The 25,353-nt window shown below is 45.9% G+C and overlaps 1 protein-coding gene across 1 annotated transcript in view; it reads right to left on the bottom strand.

Moving 5' to 3' along the window:
• Positions 1-8,731: 8,731 nt before the first annotated feature.
• LOC142292160 (uncharacterized) overlaps positions 8,732-25,353 on the bottom strand; it is a 32,111-nt gene continuing 15,489 nt past the window's right edge. The window contains exons 4-5 of the mRNA XM_075337318.1: positions 15,625-15,705; positions 8,732-11,843 (exon numbers count right to left, since the gene is read on the bottom strand). Of these exons, the coding sequence (XP_075193433.1) occupies positions 10,776-11,843; positions 15,625-15,705 (1,149 nt within the window). The 3' untranslated portion in view covers positions 8,732-10,775. The remainder of the gene's footprint in view (positions 11,844-15,624; positions 15,706-25,353) is intronic.

Below are 25,353 nucleotides of genomic sequence, written 5' to 3'. Positions count from 1 at the left end.
GGTGGGTGTGGTGCAGGGTGTATCTAGGATTTGATTAGCTGATGGAGGCAACACCATTAGTTAGGGACCCATAACCAAGAGAGAGGTGGAATACTGCACGAATGGGAAGCTTGTGCAGTACCCTGTGATGACCTGATAGGCCAGGGGCGTCACACAAGCAGAGACACGGACAGTTCAGGGCCCGTGGTCTGGAGCCTGAAGCTCAACCCGGGTTCTTAGGAAAGAAGGGGGATCCCAGGTTTTGCGGGGGATGCAGAAGGCACCCGTGATCCATTCCACGCCCAGGAGCTGGGGTGGAGGGAAACCGTCGAAAGGTGACGCACAGAAGGAAACACCGGCCTCGAACTCCGAAGTATCCGGTATTGGTTGAGGCCCATCACAGTGTAGCTCGGTGCTCCAATGGCAGTGTGCTTCTAGTGAGTAAAAGAATTTGAATTGCACCCTCTGTGTCGTCCCATCACTGCCGGCACTCGCAACCTCGCGCCCCTTTGCCATAGGCGACTACTACCACCATCATCCTCCCTGGGGCCTAGCTCTACCTGTGGAGAGCTTTACCATCTGAGCTGCGTTATCATCTGCCCTAGAGAAGAAGTCCCGCAGCAGAGGCTAATAACTGGCCGCATACCACAGGTTGCGTCACAAACAATTACCCCCATAGTCCCCATCCCCAGCTTTATTGACACCGCCGGGGTCACGGAACCGGGCAAGGCTACCCAGGAGAAGCACCGCGGTCCGGTGACGGGTAACCCCAGACCCCATGGGCGTGTCAATCAGTATGGCGTCCTCAGCCTCTACATTCCCACCATGTTCTTGCCTTCTTTTTCAGCCTCTGCTGTTTAATCAGTGCTTCTGAATCCTGTTTGCAGCCTGTCTGTTACCTGGTCTCCTGAAGTCTTCGGACTAACTACCTTACAGCCATCCTCTGCTTCAAATCTCTGGAGCCCGTGTCTACACAGGAACTCTTCTGCTTTGCCATCAACACTTAGGGGTACTTTACACGTTGCGACATCACTACTGAAATATCATCGGGGTCACGGTTTTTGTGACGCACATCCGGCGCCAGTAGCGACATCGCAATGTGTAAATCCTAGGAGCGACAATGAACGAGCATGAAACAGTCAAAAATCGTTGATCTGTGTCACGTCGTTCATTTCCATAATGTCACTCCTGTTGCTGATTCGATGTTGTTTGTCGCTCCTGCGGCAGCACACATCGCTGTGTGTGAAACCGCAGGACCGACAAACATCTCCTTACTTGTGTCCCACCGCCAATGCGGAAGGAAGGAGGTGGGCGGGATGTTACGTCCCGCTCATCTCCGCCACTCCGCTTCTATTGGCCGGCCGCTTAGTGACGTCGCAGTGACGTCGCGGTGACGCCAAACGCACCTCCCCCTTGAGGGAGGGATTGTTCGGCAGTCACCGTGACGTCGCCGACCAGGTAAGTACGTGTGAAGCTGCGTAAGCGATAATGTTCGCTACGGCAGCAATCACAAGAAATCGCATGTGCGACGGGGGCGGGTGCTATCGCGGCATATATCGCTAGCATCGGCTAGCATTGGCTAGTATCATCGCAGTGTGCAAAGTACCCCTTACAAGGAAACTAAGAGATACTCTGAAATATGTCTACAGACTTGTGCTGAACTTTGAGGATTCATTCCTGCTTACCTAGTTTCCAGCCTCTCCACCCTGTAACTGTGTTTAAGGCCGGGGCCACAAGGGGATCTACTGTGATCCTCGCATGACACTCGACTCACGCTGGCAGCACAGCAGGAGCCGAGTGTCATGCGAGTATCACTGCGACTGAGGTCCGATCATGCGATCGGACGACAGATGCGGGGGGCGGGCCAGCTCTGAGGAGGGGTGGGCCGGCTCTGAGGAGGGGCAGGCCAGCTCTGTGGGGGGGGGGGGCCGGCAGGCGCTGCGGAGGGGAGGGAGGGATTTATCTCCCTCTCTTCTCCGTTTCCAGCTATTGCCATTCTCGCCCTGCACTCGCGGTGCACCGGTGCACTGCGAGTGCAGTGCGATTTTTCTCTTTCCCCATAGACTTGAATGGGTGCGAGAGAAACAAGACTTGCATTACAATCGCAGCATGCTGCGATTGTTTTCTCGGTCCGATTAGGGCTGAGAAAATAATTGCTCATAGGTGCTGTGACATAGGCTAATATTGGTCCTAATGTTTCTGCAATGGCGATTCAACGTTCCCGTGGTTGGAAGTCTAGAACAGCAATAAACACTGTGTGCCTCATTGCTGTTGTGCCGCCTCCACGCCTGTAGCAGCCGAGCTGCTCGGATCCGGACCCGCTGTGTGACTCGAGGGATCCTCCGGACCCGGGGGGCACGCGGACACGCCAAATGAAAAGGGGGACATAGTTGTACGGCTTGGCCGTATTCAGTTCGTGACGCCACCCACGGTGTGTGGTGAAAGGTGGCACCACCGCTGCTGTTGTGGGACACCCAAGGGGAGATGTAATGGCAGCTGGATGTTAACCCCTCTGTGGGTAGGAATGGTTGCCCCAGGGCCCAGTGGCTCTGTGCAGGGGATGGCGATGGCAGGGGCCTGCGCGTCCGGACGTACCAGGGGATGTTTGGTTACTCACAATTAAATGAATCACACGAGTATTTTGGTAAACCAAGGTGCTGGTGGCCGGACGCTGCGGCCGGTTGTACTCTGGTCCCCCACCCGGGCTGGTGGTCGCCGTCTTTTCCCTCTGCACTGTTTTTGCTTGTGTTGGATTTCCCGGTATGGAACACGGGAGGCCGCTCCTGGCTTGTTGTGTACCTGAGGAGCCGTGCCCGCTAACGCTGACCCGTGGGATCTATCGGGCCCTGGCAGTTGCCCTATGCCTCTCTGTGGGTGGTTGTCTGCTTTTGGGACTTTCGTTGGGACAGGACCTAAAATCCTGCCCTCAATTGGTTAATTAGCTAGGCCGTTGGTTCCGGTCCTGGCTTCAGGGTCCAAGTACCCCCTTTGTGCACAGTTTCCAGGTCGGTTCTCCGGTGTCGGTACCGGCGAGCTCCAACCCTGTCCCGGTCCACCTTGGATCTCCGGCTGCCATCTTCCCATCGCCTGCTGACGGGGACCACCGTTTGCCACCTAGCCAAGGCACCATGACTCCGACCCTAGCGCCTGTCAACTTGAGCTTCACCTCCGCTGGAGCTACACCTAGCCCCAGCCTCCATTCCTCTCAACTTGAACTCTAGACTTCGACTCCTGGTTTTCCCGCCCCGGGATGTCTAGACCCCTAGGTGGGCATTTCCTAACCGCCTGGTCCTGCCCACTGGTGTGCCTGTCTTGCCCTGAGGGGGGTGGCTAGGGTTTCAGGTTGGCTGTATGTAACCCTGTGAGGGATGGTGTTATGCGGGTGCCTCTTGTGTGACTACCTGGTTTTGCCAGGGCGTCACACTGTCTTGGAGAAAACCACTGTTAAGATTGTGTACAAGTTGGTTTTGATACTCCAGCATGTGCGTGTCCCTTTCCAGAGGGTTAACCATCTGACAAAATTTACTCTTGAATCATGCATCTTGTACCGAGGATTTAAATAGTGCTGACTATTGGCAACCCAGTAGTCAGCACTATTTCTAATCCTAACAATTAGGGAATCATGTTGCACATAGTGCAGCAAGAAGGCACTCATGTGTCGGGCACTTCTGTGAGGTCCAAGTCTATGTTGTCTATGTTGGTGTAACACTAAAGGGTATTTTACACACAACGATATCGCTAACGATATATCGTTGGGGTCACGGTGTTCGTGACGCACATCCGGCGCCTTTAGCGATATCATTGTGTGTGACTAAAAGGAGCGACAATCAACGATCGCAAAAACGTCGCTCCTTTTCATAATATCGTTGGTGGTGCATGCCGCTGGTTGTTCGTCGTTCCTGCGGCATCACACATCGCTATGTGTGACGCCGCAGAAAAGACGAACATCTCCTTACCTGCGTCCACTGGCAATGAGGAAGGAAAGAGGTAGGTGGCATGTTCCGGACGCTCATCTCCGCCCCTCCTCTGCTGTTAGGCGGCCGCTTAGTGACGCCGCTGTGACGCTGAACGAACCGCCCCCTTAAAGGAGAGATTGTTCGGTATCTCCAGCGACGTCGCTAAGCAGGTATGTGCGTGCGACTCTGCCGTCAGCGCTGCCGTGACGCTGCCGTCGCAAAAACATCGATCCTTTTCATAATATTGTTGGTGGTGCATGCCGCTGGTTGTTCGTCGTTCCTGCGGCATCTCACATCGCTATGTGTGATACCGCAGGAACAACGAACATCTTCTTACCTGCGTCCACTGGCAATGAGGAAGGAAGGAGGTAGGCGGCATGTTCCGGACGCTCATCTCCCCCCCTCCTCTGCTATTGGGCGGCTGCTTAGTGATGCCACTGTGACGCCGAACGAACCGCCCCCTTAAAGGAGAGATTGTTTGGTATCTCCAGCGACATCGCTAAGCAGGTATGTGCGTCTGACGGTGCCGTAGCGATATTGTTCGCTACGGCAGTGATCACCCACATGACGAAACAGCGACGTGGGCGGGTGCTATCGTGCATGACATCTCTAGCTATCGATAGCGATGTTGCAGCGTGTAAAGCACCCTTTAAGCTTGCTTCCTCTGTCCCCTCCCACCAACCATTGAAAACAGAGGGGATCAATAACTTTTTCATCTCCTGACTTCCTCCTTTTCCTCCTCTATTTGTTCCGTGGCTAATGCATCTTCACTAACAGTTTGTAAGCCACCTTCGATCGCTGTACTCAAGCCTCCCATGCCACCCATCTGTGCGACGACAGACCGGACCTTTCTCCTCTGCTTCCTCCTATTCCTCTGGGACTACCACCTCACCCCGCTGACTATTCAAAGTATTTAGATGACTGGAATAGTGACGCTGATGGAGGTGGCATCAGCGCCAACTATCTTTGTAGCCATTTTGAAACTCTGCAGAATGGTGCAAAGGTCTTTCATCTGTGTTTACTCTGCAAGTGTGATTTGCCACAACATGGACTGCGTTGGCCCAGGCTACACGTCATGACATACTGCACCAGGGCTCATTGCTGCTTCCACAGTCACTGCAACATGCGGAGAGTGGAATTCCACCATGTTGGCACATCGCATACCAACCAGTTAACCGGTAAGCTGAATGACCTCTGTAGTGATGCATGTCGATTAGCCGTAGGGTGAGAATGGCGGAAGTGAGCACACAACCATTCCTTCTGCAGTAGCGCATCCAGGCCGGGATAGGGGCCTAGAAATTGCTGTATAACCAGGTTGAAGACATGAGTTATACAAGGCACATGTGTGAGGTTGCCCTGGCATAGAGCCTTCACCAGGTTCGCACCGTTATCGCACACGATCTCCCTGCCTATAGGTTCAGTGGAGACAGCTATTGTTGAAACTCAGCTTTAAAAGATGTCCACAATGTTTCAGCTGTGTGACCGTGTGCCATCCCCGCATCAGCAGCCGGGCTGCTCGAATCCGGATCTGCGCTGACTCGAGGGGTCTCAAGACTCGGGGGTCGTGCAGCTCCTCAAACAAAGGGGGTTATTTACAGGGGATGTGTTAGAGTTCGTGACGCCACCCGTGACTTGTGGTAATTTGGGAGTACCACCACTGCAGTTGGGAGTACCCGGGGGCGATGGAATGGGGCAGCCAGGTGCTAGGACCCTCCACAGGTAGGAGGGATGCCCCAGGACTCCATGATGGTGTTGGGGGGTGCCGTGGGGAGCGCAAGGGCCACTTTTGTACTCACTCAGTCCACAAAGCTGACACCGACAACTGGGTAAATCAAAGTTCTGGACACCGCTACTGCTGAGGGGAGCTAGTTCGGGTCCTGTCCCCGATGGTGTTGCCTGGTGATCATTGACCTGTCTTCTGGCACTAAGTTAACTCTGTTGGCCCTGGTAGTGTGGAACTAGCCGGGTCCCGCTCCCCAGTATGGCTAACTGTGGGAGCTTGCTCTCAGGGTTCACGTTTGGGATTTTCTGGACCATTTTGTCGAAATTCCTATCCCCCTCGTTGCACTAGTACCCCGATTTTGGAGCGGGTGGAGAGCGGATCTTGAAGGCTCCGTTCTCGTCGGGTAAATTGCCAGGTTGCCTGAAGCTACTCCCTGACCTAGGGTCCACGTACCCTGTGGTGCCCTGGTCCCAGCCTGGTGATGGTGCAAGGCCGCCGGCTGTCCTCCTTCACAGTTCTGTGCCCCTTGCCATGATCCCCTGCGACCGGGGGTTCAGCTCCTACTAGGCCCAGACCACCGTCTGCCACCTAGTGCTTCCAAGGAGCCAGGCTCCTAACCTCCTCTCTCCTTCACCTCCAAACTTCAACTTCTTATTCCACTTCTCACTTCAACTAACTGACACTCCTGACCTCCCCTTAACCAACCCCTCAAGTGGGCGACCCTATTCCACTCCGGCCGTCCACTGGTGTGTCTGGTGGGTGTGGTACAGAGTGTACCTATGACTTTAATTGGCTGCTGTTGGCAACACCATACAGTTGGGGACCCATAACCAAGGAGGAGGTGGATATTGCACAGATGGGCAGATTGCACAATACCCTGTGACGACCTGATAGTCCAGGGGGTCACAACCGTGTTCTTCAATGCATTTTAAATTCAATGTAGCCCTGGCTGCACTGTACGGAGGTGGGGGGATTCTCTCTGCACTGTTAGAACATGTGTTGCATTAAGGGAGGGGTTGAGGGTGCAGGTGAAGGCCCAAGACTCGAGGATGTGGAGGAGGCAGAATCAGTTGAGGAAGTGGTATGTACACAGGTTTGTGGTGCAATGCTTGGGGAGTTCAAGAATTGTGGACCAGCCCCTTCCCCACCTGTCTCCGGAGCTACCAGAGTCATCCAGTGCCCAGCTCAGCGAGATGTAACGCCCCTGGTCATGCTTGCGCGTCCAAGTGTTAGTGGTGAAATTCACCTTGTCAGAATAATTAGTGGGTGTTTAATACATGGAGTAATGCTATGTAAGGCTGGAATCACATTTATGCGTGTAAAATTGGTCCGACTTGCCTGAAAAAAACACGGCCGATTTTAGTTCACGTTAGGTCAGTGTGCAATGCAAGTGCGATGCTTTTTTAAAATTATTTAATGACTAGCAGAGCGTGTGTAATGCGTGTTTGATGCGTATGGGATCCCTTTATTCTATGTCATCTGCCATTCAGCAGAGCTGAATAGTCACTGACAGCAGACACAGATACAGCCGCATGATCAGAATGAAGTCGGATGTACTTCACCCGACTTCATTGTCATCCTGCGGCTCTGTCTGTGTGTCGCGTCCTGATTAGCGGTCACCTGTGAAGGACTCACCGGTGACCGCTAATCCCCTGAGTCACTGAAGTGAGCAGCGCGATTAGCGCTGCCGTCACTCAGGCTACCCGCGGCTAGCTGGATCCTCCACCCGAGACCGCAACTCACCTGTGATTTCATCGCTGTCACTCTAGCGACTTGCTGTCACTGTTTGGAGGATCCAGCGGTGGCTGCAAGTAACCTGAGTGACATCATCGCTGATCGCGCTACTCAGCTGACAGGAGCGGCGGTGTTCTTCTGCAGCTCCTGTCACCTTCATGTAGCAGAGCTGGAAGTGATGCGGGACCTCTGTGGATTACACCGGAGCTGGAGGGGTTTTTGAGGCTTAATAAAGTGGTGAACGAAGGTATTTGTTCGTGTTTATTATTGCAAATAAAGGATTTTTTCACTGTGTGTTTATTAACTTTAAATTACCGGTTAATCATTGGGGGTGTCTCATAGACGCTTGCAATGATTAATCTAAGACTTAGTGGCAGCTATGGGCTGCTGCCATAAACTCCTTATTACCCCGATTGCCAACGCATCAGGGCAAAATGGGAAGAGCCGGGTACAGTCCCAGAACTGTCGCATCTGATGGATGCGGCAATTCTGGATGGCTGCTGGCTGTTATTGTTAGGCTGGGGGGCTCCCCATAACGTGGGGCTCCCCATACTGAGAATACCAGCCTTCAGCCGTGTGCCGTTACCCTGTCTGGTATTAAAATTGGGGGGGACCGCACGCCGTTTTTTTTTAATTATTTATTTATTTTACTGCATGATAGAGACCTGCCCACCGGCAGCTGTGATTGGTTGCAGTGAGATAGCTGTCACTCATCTTGGGGGCGTGTCTGACTGCAACCAATCATAGGCGCCGGTGGGCGGGTAAAGCAGGGAATACGAGATTGAATAATGAGCGGCCGGCTTTTTCAAAAGAGGAGAAGCCGCCGGAGCAGTGTGAACGCCGTGCAGCGCCACGCTGATGATCGGGGATCGTTGAGTATGAGAGAGGGGGGGAAAGGAATAGACCGACATGGACAGAGAGACCGACCGACAGACCGACCGACAGAGAGAGAATAGAGACCGAGAGGGAGAGACCGACTGACAGAGATTGACCAACATTATGAGACCTCACTCATTTCCAGTGCTTTGTGACACATGCGATAAATGTATTTAGAAAAACGGATGTCACTAGGATGGTGTGAGTGTCGATCTGTGTGACATACTTTTTTTTCACGCTCCCATAGAGTTGCATTGGAGAGACTTGCACGAGAAACTCTTCAAATAGCAGCTTGCTGCGATTTTTTTCTCAATCCGATTTGGAGTGAGAAAAAAATCGCAGATGAGAGCTGATTTATTGAATAACATGTGTCCGAGTACAATGCGAGATTTTCTCGCATTGCACTACTGCGAGAAACTCGCAAGTGAGAAGCCGGCCTAAGAAAAAAACACTGCCACTTGAATTTGATTAATACATGGTTTAATAAACAAATTAATAAATGGCACACCACTATCAATACCACATACTGTTTATTATATTTTACATAAGGTGAAATTAATAGCTACTATTTGTCTGGGATACATTAGTAGATTTGTTATAGTAGTCATATATTTACATATAGCAAACAGTGTAACTTAAAAATGTGTATTTATAGAATGGGAATTTACGAGTCATTACTAAATGTAATATTTTTTAATGAGGAAATAATGGTCAAACGGGAGATGATGATAATGTACTGGCAGACCACATGGCGGGACCTATATATCTTGACAGGCTGTCAGGTTTTCTGCCTATGTTTTACATAAAAGTGGCAAAAGATGTATTCTCAATGGTTTATGTTTCAGAATGCATCCCTCCATCACCCTTTTTTTCAGTGAAATGTTGATTGTCAAATCTACTAGTGAGTCTTGACTAATAGTCTTATTTAGTGGAGTCTCAAACACATATTGACATCTTAAAGATCAAAGGGCAGACAGAGCATAGTCCAGCGTGTGTGCAATGACATTAAAATGGAACAAGTACATGACACCAGCGTGATTATATTACATCGCCTCTGACAGGCCTACAGCAGTCATATCCTTAGGGCATGGAGCCAACATGGAGGAAGAAGAAAAGAACAGAACCACTCAATATGGAAACGAGGACAGGTAAGAAATTGGATTTTTTTTTTTAAATAGCAGAACACTGTGGGGGAAGACCACAGGGGCACAATAGGGGCCACAAAGGGGCCAATATTATTATATGGAGGTCAGAATTTGGGGACATTATGATAATAATGGTAAACTATGAAGGGCATAATTTTAGGGCCAAAATTGGGGCAGATTATTACAATATCTGGGCAACCTATGGGAGCATAATTTATAGGGGTCAGAATTGCGGGACATTATTACAATATGGGGGTCCCATATGGGAGCATAATTTATGGGGACCATCATTTGCGGACATCATAATTATATTGGGGCCACATTGGAGGCATTAATTGTTGATGGGGCAAGAATTCAGGAATATTGTTTCTATAGGCCTTAGAGTATCAGGGGACCACACAGGGGACATTACTTTATGAAGCCTACATAGAGGGACAATATCAATGTAAAGGGGCCATATAAGAGGACATCATTACTGTAGAGGGGCCACATTGAGGATATTGTTAATGTATCGAACTATATGATGGGTGTTGTAAATGTATGGGGCCAATCGGGGACATTATTTTATTCTTAATGTATGGAACAAAAAAAATGAAATATCACTACTATAGCAGGAAAACAAAGAAGGATGTTACACTGGTATTGGTTAATAAATGCTGCTGTAAAAGGTGCAGATACTTACACAGGCCCTATGCTACTAAGGCCCATGCAACCAATCAGCATGCTAATGTGTATGCATGCATGTGTGTTTGTGTTGTGAGGGGTAAGTACAAATATTTGCACGAAACCCATTGGACTCTCATTATGCCATTGCCCACTGCTCTGACTTTTCTTACATGTAAATTGACATAAAAATATTTAGCTGCAAAACAAAACTTAATTAATGGCCTGTGTTCACCAAAAGAAGTGCTTACTCCTGGCACTTTCTGTCTTTAAAGGGAATCTATCAGCAGGTTTTTGTTACTTCATCTGAGAGCAGCATGTTGTAGAAAAAGAGACCCTGAATCCAACGATGTATCACTTAGCTTCCTCGGTGCAGGGGTTCTGACACAATGAGAGTTTTTAGATTTAACAATTCAGCAGAACTGAGAGCTAACCACGTCCGCACCAGGCCCTGTATTTATAATGTCTATAAACAGTGAGCTGCTAATAAGAGCAGGGGGTGTGTCAGCCTACCGGGCAAGAGGCAATTTAATATGAGCAATGAACATCTACTGGTGCTAAAACAAACAGTGCAGGTAAACATCAGCATGGACCTTGATAAGAGAGCCATTGCTGAAATCTGTGTTTTAACCCCTACAGCATGCTGCCTTCAGATTACATAGCAAAACCTTCAAACAGATTTCTTAATGATCTAAACACTTAATCAAATTCTTGACTACTGTCACTTCTACTTTCTGATGAACTATCTCTGTAGTTGCCTCGCTTGCCTCCGCTCTTTTGTCTTTTTCCACTGCTGTATTGCAATATTTTTTTAGTTTGTTTTTCACTTTTACGCTTATTTGTTTTTGTAGGTTTCATGCTGGATTTGCCTTTAAAGTTCATGGTATTTTTCTCCTCCTTTTTGTGTTTGTCAGGTCTATCCATACTTCCTTTTGAATAGAACAAGTCCTTTTGTGTTGGCGGCTGTGTCACAATAATATCTTTCTTCGGTTTGGGATCATGCTTGCATTGCCCATCAGATTCAATACATCCTATGTTAATACTAGAGTCATTAATGTTTGCCAGAAAATCTGTGTTTGTTCCTTGATTACCCATATCAGTGTCATTGTAGCCTGGTATGTCAAGAGTTGTACTACCTTCAGTACCATAGTAATCATTTCCATCGCTATGGTCACTTGTTTTCCTCACTTCTTCAGTGGGTGACATTGCTGTCTGAAGTCCCTCCGTGACACTAGCAAGTAGACTCCTATCTTCATATATGTCAATGTCATTTTGAGGGACACTTACTGTACTTGTAATAGTATCAAAGTTTAAATCAGGTGTACTGCTATTGTCTCTAGTATTATTCTGCGTATCAGGAAAGTCATTTGTGCCATATATGCTTGCAGGTGTATTGACCACATTGATTGTATCCTCATACTTTGCTCCATTTTCTGTGGTTTTAGGAGTATTTCTGTTACTTGGAATGTCATCTCCACTGGTCGTCTGTACATCTCTAATGTGTGACGTTCCTGTCTGAAGTCCGCGTGTCGTGTTAGAGACTAGACCAGTGTTGTCATACATTTCAATGTCATTTTTATTAACCTTTAAACCAGGCATATGAGTATTGTATCTGGTTTCAGCCTCTTTATCTGGAGTCTGTATATTGGCATGTATGCTTGCAGGTCTATTGGTCGGAGTGAGTGTATCTTCATAGTTTTCTGAACTTCTTGGAACATTTCTCTCCATTTGAAAGTCATTCTTCATTGTTGTGTCTTCAACTCTGTCCTTCAATTAGAACATATGAAACACAAAATGTAAGTAAAAATACCAATTTTTAGTTCTCTTTGGAAAGGCAGACGTAATATACCAATCTGTATCTGTAAGAAATGTGCCAATCATGGCCAAATGCCATTAAAACTCTTGGGATCATAAAAGATTGGGCATATGTTCGTATTTTAGATGTATTTTAGATGTTGATATTTTCTGTCTTCCTCACTGGGGGCCATTTAGTAGGTGTAGATTGGATAAATATACTTTATTCAGGATATACGTGTCTGAACACCATACTGATGCAGATCTGAAAACACCTGTTTTCTTTTCCAAATCAGGATCCTGTTTTACTTTTTTGAGAGGTGAAACCCCTTCAGCACAGCTCAGATTTTTGATTATAGGCTGGATATGAAGTTCATGGCCATTCTTTGCCATTGTGACTCCTCAGATCTTCATTGAAGTAGTGCCAAACAGGTTATGCCCCCCCCCCAAAAGCAATACAGTGGAACCTTGGTTTAAGAGTAACTTGGCTTGAGAGCGTGTTGCAAGACAAGCAAAGCTTTCTAAAAATTTGTAACTTGGTTTAAGAGCAATGATTTGCAATAAGAGCAAATACTCACCGTGCACACTTCTGGTTTCATCCTTTCACCACGCTCTGACCCGCTCTGGAGGTAACTTTCTATACATATGTACTGTATATTGTTCACAGTATACCATTGTACAGTACAGTAAATACTATATAGCATGTCTATCAATTTGCATTTGTGGATATGGTATTGTACTTTCTTATTGATAACCAGTACAGCACATTGCTTGTATTGTACCTCCCGCACACAAACACTTCTATTGTAAGCTAAAGTGCAGTTTAATTTGTTTTATATCTTTTTTACTGTACAGTATTTTGTTAGTGTACTGTAATAATTTTATTTGAATACAGGACATTATTTTGTATTACTGTAATAAGTTTGTATAAATACAGAAAATATTTTTGGGTTGTGGAACAAATTGTCTTTGTTTCAGTTATTTCTTATGGGAAAACTTGCTTTGATATAAGAGTAACTTAGTTTAAGCGCACACTCCCGAAACCAATTATGCTCGTAATCCAAGGTTCCACTGTATATTAACTCATTCACACCATTGCCATTTCCGTTTTTGCACATTTATTTTGTCCTCCCCCTCTTCCAAGAGCCATAACTTTTATTTTTTATCAACATAGCCATATAAGGGCTTGTTTTTTTGTGGGACGACTTGTACTTTTGAAAGACATCATTCATTTTTACCATATATTGTACTAGAAAAAAAAAATCCAAGTGCAGGGAGATTGCAAAAAAAGTGTTTTTTGGGCTTTTTATTTACCATGTTCACTATATTATAAAACTGACCTGCCATTATGATTCCCCAAATCAGTAATAGTACGTAAAGAGCAAATATCTATAGTTGTTTTTTTTTTTTTTTCAAATTAAGTGGTGAAAAAATTCTGAAATTGGTTAACAAAAGAAAATATAAAAATATTGCTTTTGTTGCAATTTTACGAGACCCATAACATTCTAAATTTCCGGGATCTGGGGCTATGTGACAGCTTATTTTTTGTGCCTTGAGCTGATGTTTTTACTGATACTATTTTGGGGTAGATACGATATTTTGATCGCCTCTTATGCATTTTATTGCAATCTTACAGCGGCCAAATATTCTGGAGTTTTGATTTTTTTTTCCGTTATGCTGTTTACTAATTGCAATTATTTATTTTAGCTTTAACAATGATACCAAACGTGTATTTTTTATTTTTTTTTTAATTGTTTTATTTTCAATGTGGCAAAAGGGGGGGATTTGAAGTTTTAAGATTTCTTCCTCTTCACTACTTAGCACTGCACTGGTGTTCCGTTTTATTTGCTATACAGAGATTTGCAGAACATTATAATCACTTTATGATCGCAGTGCCAACTTGCATCAACATCAGCAGGAAAAATATGGTCTCATTATTCTCAAGGTTAGTGGAGTTTCCAGCAATTGCACATCAACAGATCAGAAAGTGATGGTATACCATTTACAGTAAATTTGGTGTGCCCTTTAAGTAACTCAACACACAGTCATTTATGTCTATACCGCTGGCAATAAAAGTGAGTTCACCTTAAGTGAAAATGGCCAAATTGTGCCCAATTAGCCATTTTTCCACCCTGGTGTTATGTGGCTCATTAAGTTCAACATGGCAACTAATGACAAAGAATATTCTCTGAGGATCTGGAAAAAAGAATTGCTGCTCTACATAAAGATAGCCTAGGCTATAAGAAGATTGCTAACAATCTGAAACTGAGCTGCAGCAAGGTGGCCAAAACCATAGAGAGGTTTAACAAGACATGTTCCACTCAGAAGAGAACTCCGTGTGGTCGAACAAAGAAGTTGAGTGCACATGCTCAGCATCATATGCAAAGGTTGTCTTTTCAAAATAGACGTATGCGTGCTGCAAGCAATGCTGCAGAGGTTAGAGGAATGGGAGTGGCAGCCTGTCAGTGCTCAGACCATACACTGCAAATTGTGTCAAATTTGTCTGCATGGCTGTCTTTCCAGGAAGAGGACTCTTCTAAAGATAATGCACAAGATATCACCATTGCTTTCAATTAATGCCCCAACTTTCTTGGGCATGGAGTTCATGAGACCTTCACAGGAGCCACTGGAATCCTCTTCCACTCTTCCATAATGACATCATGGAGCTGGTGGAGAGAGACCTTGCGCTCCTGCACCTTCCATTTGAGAATGCCTCATAGATGTTCAATAGGGTTTAGCTCAGGAGACAAGCTTGGCTTGTCCAGCACCTTTACCTTCACTTTCTTTAGCAATGCACCTTGGAGGTGTGTTTGGGATCATTATCATGTTGGAATACCGTCCAGTTTCTAAACGAAGGAAATCATCCTCTGTCCCAGTATGTCACAGTACATGTTTGCATTCATGGTTCCCTCAATAAACTGTAGCTTCCCTTAGCTATCAGCACTCATGCAACCCCAAACCGTTATACTCTCACCACCATGCTTGACTGTAAGAAGGACACACTTGTATTTTTACTCCTTATCTGAACCAAATAAGTTTATCTTGGTCTCATCAGATCACAGGATGTGATTTCAGTCTTAAGTGGGACTGCTTGCAAGCCTTCTTGTGTATCATCTTCAGAAGAGGCTTCCTTTTGGGATCACAGCCATGCAGATCAATTTGATGCAGTATGCAGCATATGGTCTGAGCAATCATAAGTTGACCTTCCACACCTTTAACCTCTATAGCAAAGCTCGCAGCACTCATATGTCAATTTTAAAAAGAGAACCTCTAGATATGATGTACTCAACTTCTTTGGACGACCATGACGAGGCCTGTTCTGATTGGAACCTGTCTTATAAAACCACTGTATGGTCTTGGCCACCATGCTGCAGCTCAGTTTCAGTGTGTTGGCAATCTTCTTATAGTCTAGGCCATCTTTATGTAGAGCAACAATTCTTTTTTTTAGATCTTCAGAGAATGCTTTACCATGAGATGCCATGATGAACTGAGAGTGTGTGAGCAATAACAGCAAATTTATTTTTTTTAACCAGGCCACGGCTACAGCACTAACATAACTAAGTCCTGACTCCTGGTTACTGCTCCTACATAACTAAATCCTGGCTACTGCTTTGATTTATTATATAATGTTGTTATTGTTATTATTATAATTATTATATAATTTTAATGAACAGTCTCTTGAAAAATGTCACAATACAATGCAAAACACAAACAGCATTTACCATCTGCCTGAAAAATTATAATATAGAATTACCTTGGCATCTTTGTTTTTTGGTAGAAATTGAAATACATAGATATTTATGCCTGTGTTGGCTTCACGACCTTGGTAAATTAGCTAAACAAAAGGAAGAAAGCCCCCACCATAAAAAAAAAACAAGAAAAAACACAAAGGTAAGCATTAAATAAATTCAATAAAAAATATGAAAGCAGAAATATTAATTCACAAAGTACACTTTGATATACTCATGTTCATCTTTATAAAGGAGAATATAAAGGCAATTATTTTATTGGCTTGCTCAGCAGCCACTGATGGTGATGCATCACATGGGTAACGTACCCCTTCCTCCATTCCTGGGGACCCTTTGATCTGGTTTGATTGTGTTGCATTTTTTTCATTTTTGCATTCACTTTCTGTTACTACTGTGTGTTGGATGTACTTGTATGCTCATATTTGTTATTTTAGTAAGTACACATTTCTAGGGGTTCCATGGTTGTTATAAATATTTCATATTCGGAGTCTGGTGCAGGGCAGTTATCAGGGTACAGCCTAATGATATAATCTGATACATGCTGCAGAGATGGCTGTCACTGAAAGCAGCTGCAGGGAGAATAAAATGTATTTTTCCCCTGCTGCTCCATGTAAGCTGGCCACTCAGAACTTAAATGTTATTTACATGCAATTTACAACTACAATTCCTTGAAAAAGTGGTCATACATATTTTTTCACTTTAAACCCACAAACTTAAATATATATTTCTGGGATTTTAGGTGCTATATCAACAGAAAGTAACAAGTATTTGGAAAATATAAAGATACATGTGTTTTTTAAAATATTTTAAAAATATAAATCTGAAAATATATGTTGTGAATTTGTATTCAGCCCTCTAGAGTCTGATTCTCCTAAATAAAATCCTATGTACCCAATTGCCTCAAGAAGTCACCTAATTCATAAATTGAGACTATCTGTCTGTAATTTATTCACACTAGAACTACAGGAGTTTTGTGGGTCCTGAGAGGTTTGTTCAGAATATAGGGGATCAAACATCATTATGAAAACCAAGGAACACACCAGACAGGTCAGAGTTGTGGAAAAGAAGAGTAAAGCAGAGTTAGTTTATAAAAAATAGCCAAGATTGGAATACCTCACAGAGCACTGTTCAATCTGTCATTCAAAGCTGGAAAAGTGTAGCACAACTGCAAACCTACCAAGACATGGCTGTCCATCTAAACTGACATCACAAGTAGAGATGAGCAAACCGATCGCGGTTCGGCTCGAGGTCGGTTCGCCGAACGGAGCTCCCATTCGAGTTCGGTTCGTCGAACGCTCGACGAACCAAACTCGAACTGCATAGGAAACAATGGCAGGCAATCACAAACACATAAAAACACCTAGAAAACACCCTCAAAGGTGTCCAAAAGGTGACAAACAACTCACAACACAACACAAACACATGGGAAAGTGACAAGGACAAATTCTCATGTGAAAACAAAACAGCGTTACGAGGAAAGAGAGGACGAGACAGATATAGGCATGGCATGCCCTTAAAAATCATGTAAAACACCGCAAGGTGACTCCAAGCGGAGTCTCCCTTTTTTCCAAAAATTGGGCCACACAGACACCCCTTCAGTGGCAGCAGTTGTGCCCCAGTTGTACACTTCACAGCTAGATTTGCATCAAGCACATTCAAAAATACGCCATACTTAACCGTCCCCAGGATGGCACCGGGCTAGGTAGCAAAGTCTTTGCTGAACCATGACTTGTTCATCTTGGCTTCTTTTAAAAACAATGTAAGCAAGGGTTACTCCAAACGGAGTCTCCCTTTTTTTCCAAAAATAGTGCCCCACACACACCCACCCATTCAGTGTCAGCACTTGTGCCCTAGTTGTACACTTCACAGCTAGATTTGCATCAAGCACATTCAAAAATACGCCATAGTTAACCGTCCCCAGGATGACACCGGGGTAGGTAGCAAAGTCTTTGCTGAACCATGACTTGTTCATCTTGGCTTCTTTTAAAAACAATGTAAGCAAGGGTTACTCCAAGCGGAGTCTCCCTTTTTTTCCAAAAATTGGGCTCCACACACACCCACCCCTTCAGTGGCAGCAGTTGTGCCCCAGTTGTACACTTCACAGCTAGATTTGCATCAAGCACATTAAAAAATACGCCATAGTTAACCGTCCCCAGGATGACACCGGGGTAGGTAGCAAAGTCTTTCCTGATCCCAGCTCTGTTCATCTTGGATCATTTTTAAAAAACACAGCAAGCAAGGGTTACTCCAAGCGGAGTCTCCCTTTTTTTCCAAAAAATGTGCCCCACACACACCCACCCATTCAGTGGCAGCACTTGTGCCCTAGTTGTACACTTCACAGCTAGATTTGCATCAAGCACATTCAAAAATACGCCATACTTAACCGTCCCCAGGATGACACCGGGCTAGGTAGCAAAGTCATTGCTGAACCATGACTTGTTCATCTTGGCTTCTTTTAAAAACAATGTAAGCAAGGGTTACTCCAAGCGGAGTCTCCCTTTTATTTCCAAAAATTGGGCCCCACACACACCCACCCCTTCAGTGGCAGCAGTTGTGCCCCAGTTGTACACTTCACAGCTAGATTTGCATCAAGCACATTCAAAAATACGCCATACTTAACCGTCCCCATGATGACACCGGGCTAGGTAGCAAAGTCTTTGCTGAACCATGACTTGTTCATCTTGGCTTCTTTTAAAAACAATGTAAGCAAGGGTTACTCCAAACGGAGTCTCCCTTTTTTTCCAAAAATTGGGCCCCACACACACCCACCCATTCAGTGTCAGCACTTGTGCCCTAGTTGTACACTTCACAGCTAGATTTGCATCAAGCACATTCAAAAATACGCCATAGTTAACCGTCCCCAGGATGACACCGGGGTAGGTAGCAAAGTCTTTGCTGAACCATGACTTGTTCATCTTGGCTTCTTTTAAAAACAATGTAAGCAAGGGTTACTCCAAGCGGAGTCTCCCTTTTTTTCCAAAAATTGGGCTCCACACACACCCACCCCTTCAGTGGCAGCAGTTGTGCCCTAGTTGTACACTTCACAGCTAGATTTGCGTCAAGCACATTCAAAAATACGCCAAACTTAACCGTCCCCAGGATGACACCGGGGTAGGTAGCAAAGTCTTTCCTGATCCCAGCTCTGTTCATCTTGGATCATTTTTAAAAAACACAGCAAGCAAAGGTTACTCCAAGCGGAGTCTCCCTTTTTTTCCAAAAATTGTGCCCCACACACACCCACCCATTCAGTGGCAGCACTTGTGCCCTAGTTGTACACTTCACAGCTAGATTTGCATCAAGCACATTCAAAATCCACAAGCATTTACTCTCCCCAGGATGACACAGGGGTAGTAAATTCCTGGTGGATCCATGACTTGTTCATTTTGATGAACGTTAGTCTGTCCACATTGTCACTGGACAGACGCGTACGCTTATCTGTCAGCACACACCCAGCAGCACTGAAGACACGTTCAGAGACAACGCTGGCAGCTGGACACGACAAAATCTCCAAGGCGTAACTGGAGAGCTCTGGCCATTTTTCTAGATTTGAAGCCGAAAATGAGCAAGGCTCCATTTGCAAAGTCATGGCATCGATGTTCATTTGGAGATACTCCTGTATCATCCTCTCCAGCCGTTGACTATGTGTCAGACTTGTTGTCTCTGGTGGCCTTGCAAAGGAGGGTCTAAAAAAATTATGAAAAGATTCCATAAAATTGCTGTTACCAGCACCAGATACAGTCCTACTGGTACGGGTAGACTGTTGAAGATGACGAGACCGTCCCATGTTTGTCAAGTTACAGCTGGGAGATTCACTCCCTGCACCTGCACGGTTGTTTGGTGGAAAAGCCGAGCTAAGATCGAGTAACAGCTTCTGCTGATACTCCTGCATATGTGCGTCCCTTTCTATGGCTGGAATTATGTCACAAAATTTGGACTTGTACCGGGGATCTAATAGTGTGGCAATCCAGTAGTCATCATCACTTCTAATTTTGACAATACGAGGGTCATGTTGGAGGTAGTGCAACAAGAAGGCACTCATGTGTCTTGCGCAGCCATGCGGACCAAGTCCACGCTGTGTTTGTGGCATAGAGGTGCTACCCGTTCTTTCTTCCTCTGACATCTCCCCCCAACCTCTTTCAACTGAAATTTGACCAAGGTCTCCCTCATCCGCTGAGTCTTCCATCTCCATGGACAGTTCGTCCTCCATTTCTTCATGTTCTCCTGCACCTTCCTCAACATTTCGCCTGCTACTATGCGCCATTGTTGATCCCTGTCCCCCATGGTCCCATGCCTGCTGCGTTGGTGATGATGAACGTCTGGACCTTGGTGATGTTGTTGTCCCTTGCGCATATGAATCCTCCTGTAGTTCCTCCCCTTCCTGTTGTCCCACCCCCTGACTCCGAATAGTGTTTAGCGTGTGCTCCAGCATGTAAATGACTGGAATTGTCATGCTGATAATGGCATTGTCAGCGCTAAACATATTCGTCGCCATGTCGAAACTGTGCAGAAGGGTGCATAGGTCCTTGATCTGAGACCACTCCATCAGGGTGATCTGCCCCACCTCTGCATCTCGTTGGCCCAGGCTATACGTCATGACGTATTGCACCAGGGCTCAGCGGTGCTGCCACAGTCGCTGTAACATGTGGAGAGTCGAATTCCAGCGTGTCGCCACATCGCATTTCAGGCGATGAACCGGCAGGCCGAAAGACTTCTGGAGCGATGCAAGTCGCTCAGCTGCGGCGGTTGAACGGCGGAAGTGAGCAGACAGTTTTCGTGCCCTGGTCAGAAGGCCATCTAGGCCGAGATAGTGTGTTAAAAATTGCTGGACAACAAGGTTCAACACGTGAGCCATACAAGGCACGTGTGTCACCTTGCCCAGGCGAAGGGCCGCAGCCAGGTTTGCAGCATTGTCGCACACGACCTTACCAGGCTGCAGGTTGAGTGGAGACAACCATTTATTAAACTCGGACTGCAGAGCTGACCACAACTCCTCAGCTGTGTGACTCCTATTACGAAGACATGTCAAGCTAAAGACCGCCTGATGCCGTTGCGCTCTGCTGCCAGCATAGTAATGAGGGGTGCGTGATTCCTTCTGCGCAGTGAGAACGCTGGTGGCCTGACCAGGCAGGCTTGGGGCGAAGGTGGAGGACCCAGATGAGGTGGAGGAGGCAGAAGCAGTGGCGGAACTTGGACAGACAGAGGATTTACTCACAAGTTGTGGGGACGGCAAGACTTGTGCAGCAGACCCTTCACCATCTATCACCATAGTTACCCAGTGCCCAGTCAGCGACATGTAACGTCCCTGTCCATGCTTACTGGTCCAAGTATCGGTGGTGAAATGCACCCGTTCACACACAGAGTTTCTCAAGGAAGCGGTGATGTTGTGTGCGACATGCTGGTGTAGCGCGGGCACACCTTTCTTAGAGAAGTAGTGGCGACTAGGCATCTGGTACTGGGGCACAGCGACAGACATAAGGTCTCTAAAATCCTGTGTGTCCACTAGGCGGAAAGGCAGCATTTCGGTAGCCAAGAGCTTACAGAGGGATAGAGTCAACCTCTTAGCTTTGTCATGGGTCGCAGGAAATGGCCTTTTATTTGACCACATCTGAGGGACAGAGATCTGGCTGCTGTGTGTAGACGATGTTGAGTAGGGTGTCCCTGGAAAAATGCAGGTTTGTGTGGAAAGTGCAGGCGGAGACATGATGTTGCCTTCATCCAACGTTGGTGCTATCGATGTCTGAGAGAGCTGTACACACTCACTTGTTTCCCCTTCCAAACCAACTGACGACCTACCAAGCAAACTGCCTGTTGCGGTTACAGTGGTGGAAGTTGTACGTGGAAAACCAGGTGTGACAGCTGTCCCCACAGTCCTAGAAGATGAAGAGCGCGCGGATGCACTGGAAGGGGCAGGCCGTGGATGGTTCGCTCCGCTAGGCCGCATTGCAGCACAGTGAACTTCCCACTGGGACCTATGATATTTATTCATGTGACGATTCATGGAAGAAGTTGTCAAACTGCTGAGGTTTTGACCTCTACTAACAGAATCACGACAAATTTTACACATCACATAATTTGGGCGATCTTTTTCTATGTCAAAAAAGGACCAGGCTAGGCAAGGCTTAGAGGGCATGCGACCTGCTGAGCCCCCCCGACTAGTGCTCAGAGGCAGAGTGGTGGCTGATGATGCAGTTGTAGACGTGCTACCAGTGCTCCGACTCTGTCCAGGAAGGCGCAAGGTAACTTCGTCGTCGGTTGCATCCTCCTCCACCGCCTCTGTTGACCTCCTCGAGTGCCTGACTGGGGGTTGACAGTAGGTGGGATCTAGAACTCCATCATCAATTGTTGTGTTTGCACTCCCCTCCCCCTCAGACCGAGCCTCTTCTTGCCCTGACCGAATATTTAAGTTGTCATCCCAATCTGGTATCTGCGTCTCATCGTCATCAGTATGTTCCTCATTGTCTATAACCACAGGTGTTACAGATTGTGACAAAGGGTCAGCATTATGCTCAGAAACTTGGTCCTCACGGCCTGAATCAGAGTCACAAAGGTTCTGGGCATCACTGCAGACCATTTCCTGGTCTGTACTCACTGTAGCTTGGGAGCAGACCTCTGATTCCCAGGCTATAGTGTGACTGAACAGCTCTGCAGACTCAGCCATCTCAGTTCCACCATACTGTGCAGGGCTGATGGAGACTTGAGAGCTGGGAGAAAGCAAGTTTGATTGGGATGACAACTCAGAGGACTGGTGTTTTTTGGATGCGGTACTTGAAGTGGCTGAGAGGGCACTTGTTGGACCACTTGAGATCCATTCAAGCATTTTCCTTTTTTGGCCATCATCTACCTTTGTTCCTGTTGTTCGTGTCCGTAAAAAAGGGAGCACATCGGATTGTCCACGGTAAGTAGTAGACATCTTACTTTTGCTGGTAGATGGTCTATCTTCTGCAGATGATAATGGAGCTTTGCCACCTTCCCCACGGACAAACCCTTTTTTTCCTTTTCCACCACGCCTCTTCCCCTTTCCACCAGCATCTGTCATTTTGCCACTCATGTTGATTGCAACAAGATTGTGCACTGAAAATGTGGTAGTAAAAATTGAGAGGTGGTGTAGATTGCAGCGGTGGTCTAGCTTTATTAACAGCAGAATAATAAAGAATAAATATCCCTGACAATGCAACTACGGCCCTTAAACTGGCAGCATAAATTGCTAGTATAATGGCTTAGTTATAATGAGTTTGAGTGTGCAATGCAGGCAGACGTGCTGCAAATATCAGTGCACTAGTGGGACTATACAGAAGTCCAATAGCCACGTTTAGGATGCCACTAGGTTCACTCAGTGTTTGCTAGTATAATGGCTTAGTTATAATGAGTTTGAGTGTGCAATGCAGCCAGACATGCTGCAAATATCTGTGCACTACTGGGACTATACAGAAGTCCAATAGCCACGTTTAGGATGCCACTAGGTTCACTCAGTGTTTGCTAGTATAATGGCTTAGTTATAATGAGTTTGAGTGTGCAATGCAGGCAGACGTACTGCAAATATCTTTGCACTACTGGGACTATACAGAAGTCCAATAGCCACGTTTAGGATGCCACTAAGTTCACTCAGTGTTTGCTAGTATAATGGCTTAGTTATAGTGAGTTTGAGTGTGCAATGCAGGCAGACGTGCTGCAAATATCTGTGCACTACTGGGACTATACAGAAGTCCAATAGCCACGTTTAGGATGCCACTAGGTTCACTCAGTGTTTGCTAGTATAATGGCTTAGTTGTAATGAGTTTGAGTGTGCAATGCAGGCAGACGTGCTGCAAATATCTTTGCACTACTGGGACTATACAGAAGTCCAATAGCCACGTTTAGGATGCCACTAAGTTCACTCAGTGTTTGCTAGTATAATGGCTTAGTTATAATGAGTTGGAGTGTGCAATGCAGGCAGACGTGCTGCAAATATACGTGCACTACTGGGACTATACAGAAGTCCAATAGCCACGTTTAGGATGCCACTAAGTTCACTCAGTGTTTGCTAGTATAATGGCTTAGTAACAATGAGTTGGAGTGTGCAAATGGCAGGAGGGTACAGTGGCAGGGTTGTGGGTCTCTGGGTAGAGGAATGGAAGCCTGCCTTTCTATCCCTCCTAATGGGGAAATGCAGCGAGGAAATCCCTGACCTTAGCTACACAGACGCTGTCATCTTGTGTAGCTGTTAAACTCTGTTTTCAGGACCTGTCACCTATGGCTCTGACCCTGCCGGTATGACCCCTTAAAGGACTGATAGAAAGTGCTATCCCTAAGCTGTCCAGCGCTGTGTATGGAGCGTAATACAGCTGTATCGGCGAAAGGACAAAGGACGGAGCTGCGCCAGTGATGTCTGACACCAAGGACGCAGAAGAGATAATGGCGTCCGGACGGGCAGATACTCGTTTTTATAATGCAGGGACATGTGACATGGACATCCTATCACACATGACGTTGCTTCTCTGGCTAAAAGTCCACTTAGCTGTGTGTGTGTGTCTGGGATTGGCTGACATGCTGGTCCTCCCCAATACACGCGCGCGCTTAGGGAAGGAAGACAAGGAAAAAAAAAAAAAATGGCGATCGCCATTATCCATACAGCAGTGATCTGAATGCGCTGTTCCCGCACACTATACACTGAAATGTCATAATAGTGTGAGTCACAGAGTGACTTACACTATTACAGCGGAAAGCCAGCTGTTTTTTTTGCTGCTAGAACCATTCTCGAACGTATCGTACCGTATTGGTAGAGGGACTGAAAACAAATGGATGTCACAATTTTCTGATTTGTGTTTTTACAATAACTAGAAAACGATGTATTTTTCTTTACACTTCACAAATACTTGCTACTAAGTGTTGGTATATTATAGAAAATCCCAGTAAAATATATTAAAGTTTGTTAATGCAATATTTAAAGTATGGAAAACATTACGGGGTATGAATACTTTTTCACGGTACTGTATATGTATATTTAAATCACATTTCGAGATGTGATGCATTCACTTTAAATGTCTAGTCCTATATGTGCTGTTTTGAAAAATAGCTTCTTTTGTGTTTATCTAGTAGTTTTTGTAGTGCATTCCTTTTACCCACAACTTTTTTTTCTTATTTGGCTGTACAAATGCGATTTTTTTTGTCTGCAGATCATTGGCAGATTGCATTAATTTTTACTAATTTCTGAAAATATTCCCAGCTTTACTATCTGGCTATATCTATACATTCAGTATCCGCATTAAAATAGGGCTGTGATTAACTTACCATAAAAAACTATTTGCATCCCTATCTTCCTAAGGACATGTTCAGATGGTAGTATTTCATGATATTAATGGCAGTGCATGGAGTGACCGTGGGTTTCCCAACTTGAATTTACAGCCTCACAGAAAAATATGAAGCTTTGTCCTCTTGTAGAAATATGCCTATGTTGGTCCTCTTCCTGTAGTACTGTGCTCATCCTTGTCTCTATTTTGTAATGTGCCCATGCTGGTCCTCTTCTTGCAGTAATCTGTCCATCCTTGTCCCGTTGTAATATTGTGCCCCATCCTTGTCCCCTTGTAGTAATGTGCCCATGTTGGTCCTCCTCTTGTGGTAATTGTCCATTCTTGTCCTCATCCTGTAGTAATGTGCCCATGTTGGTCCCCCTCTTGTAGTAATGTGCCCCATCCTTGTCCCCATACTGTTTTAATGTGCCCCATCCTTGTTCTAAACCTGTAGTAATCTTACCTGTA

The sequence above is a fragment of the Anomaloglossus baeobatrachus genome, chromosome 1 (assembly GCF_048569485.1).
Source record: "Anomaloglossus baeobatrachus isolate aAnoBae1 chromosome 1, aAnoBae1.hap1, whole genome shotgun sequence".
Classification (NCBI taxonomy): domain Eukaryota; kingdom Metazoa; phylum Chordata; class Amphibia; order Anura; family Aromobatidae; genus Anomaloglossus; species Anomaloglossus baeobatrachus.
This window is presented reverse-complemented; position numbering and strand designations above follow the sequence as displayed.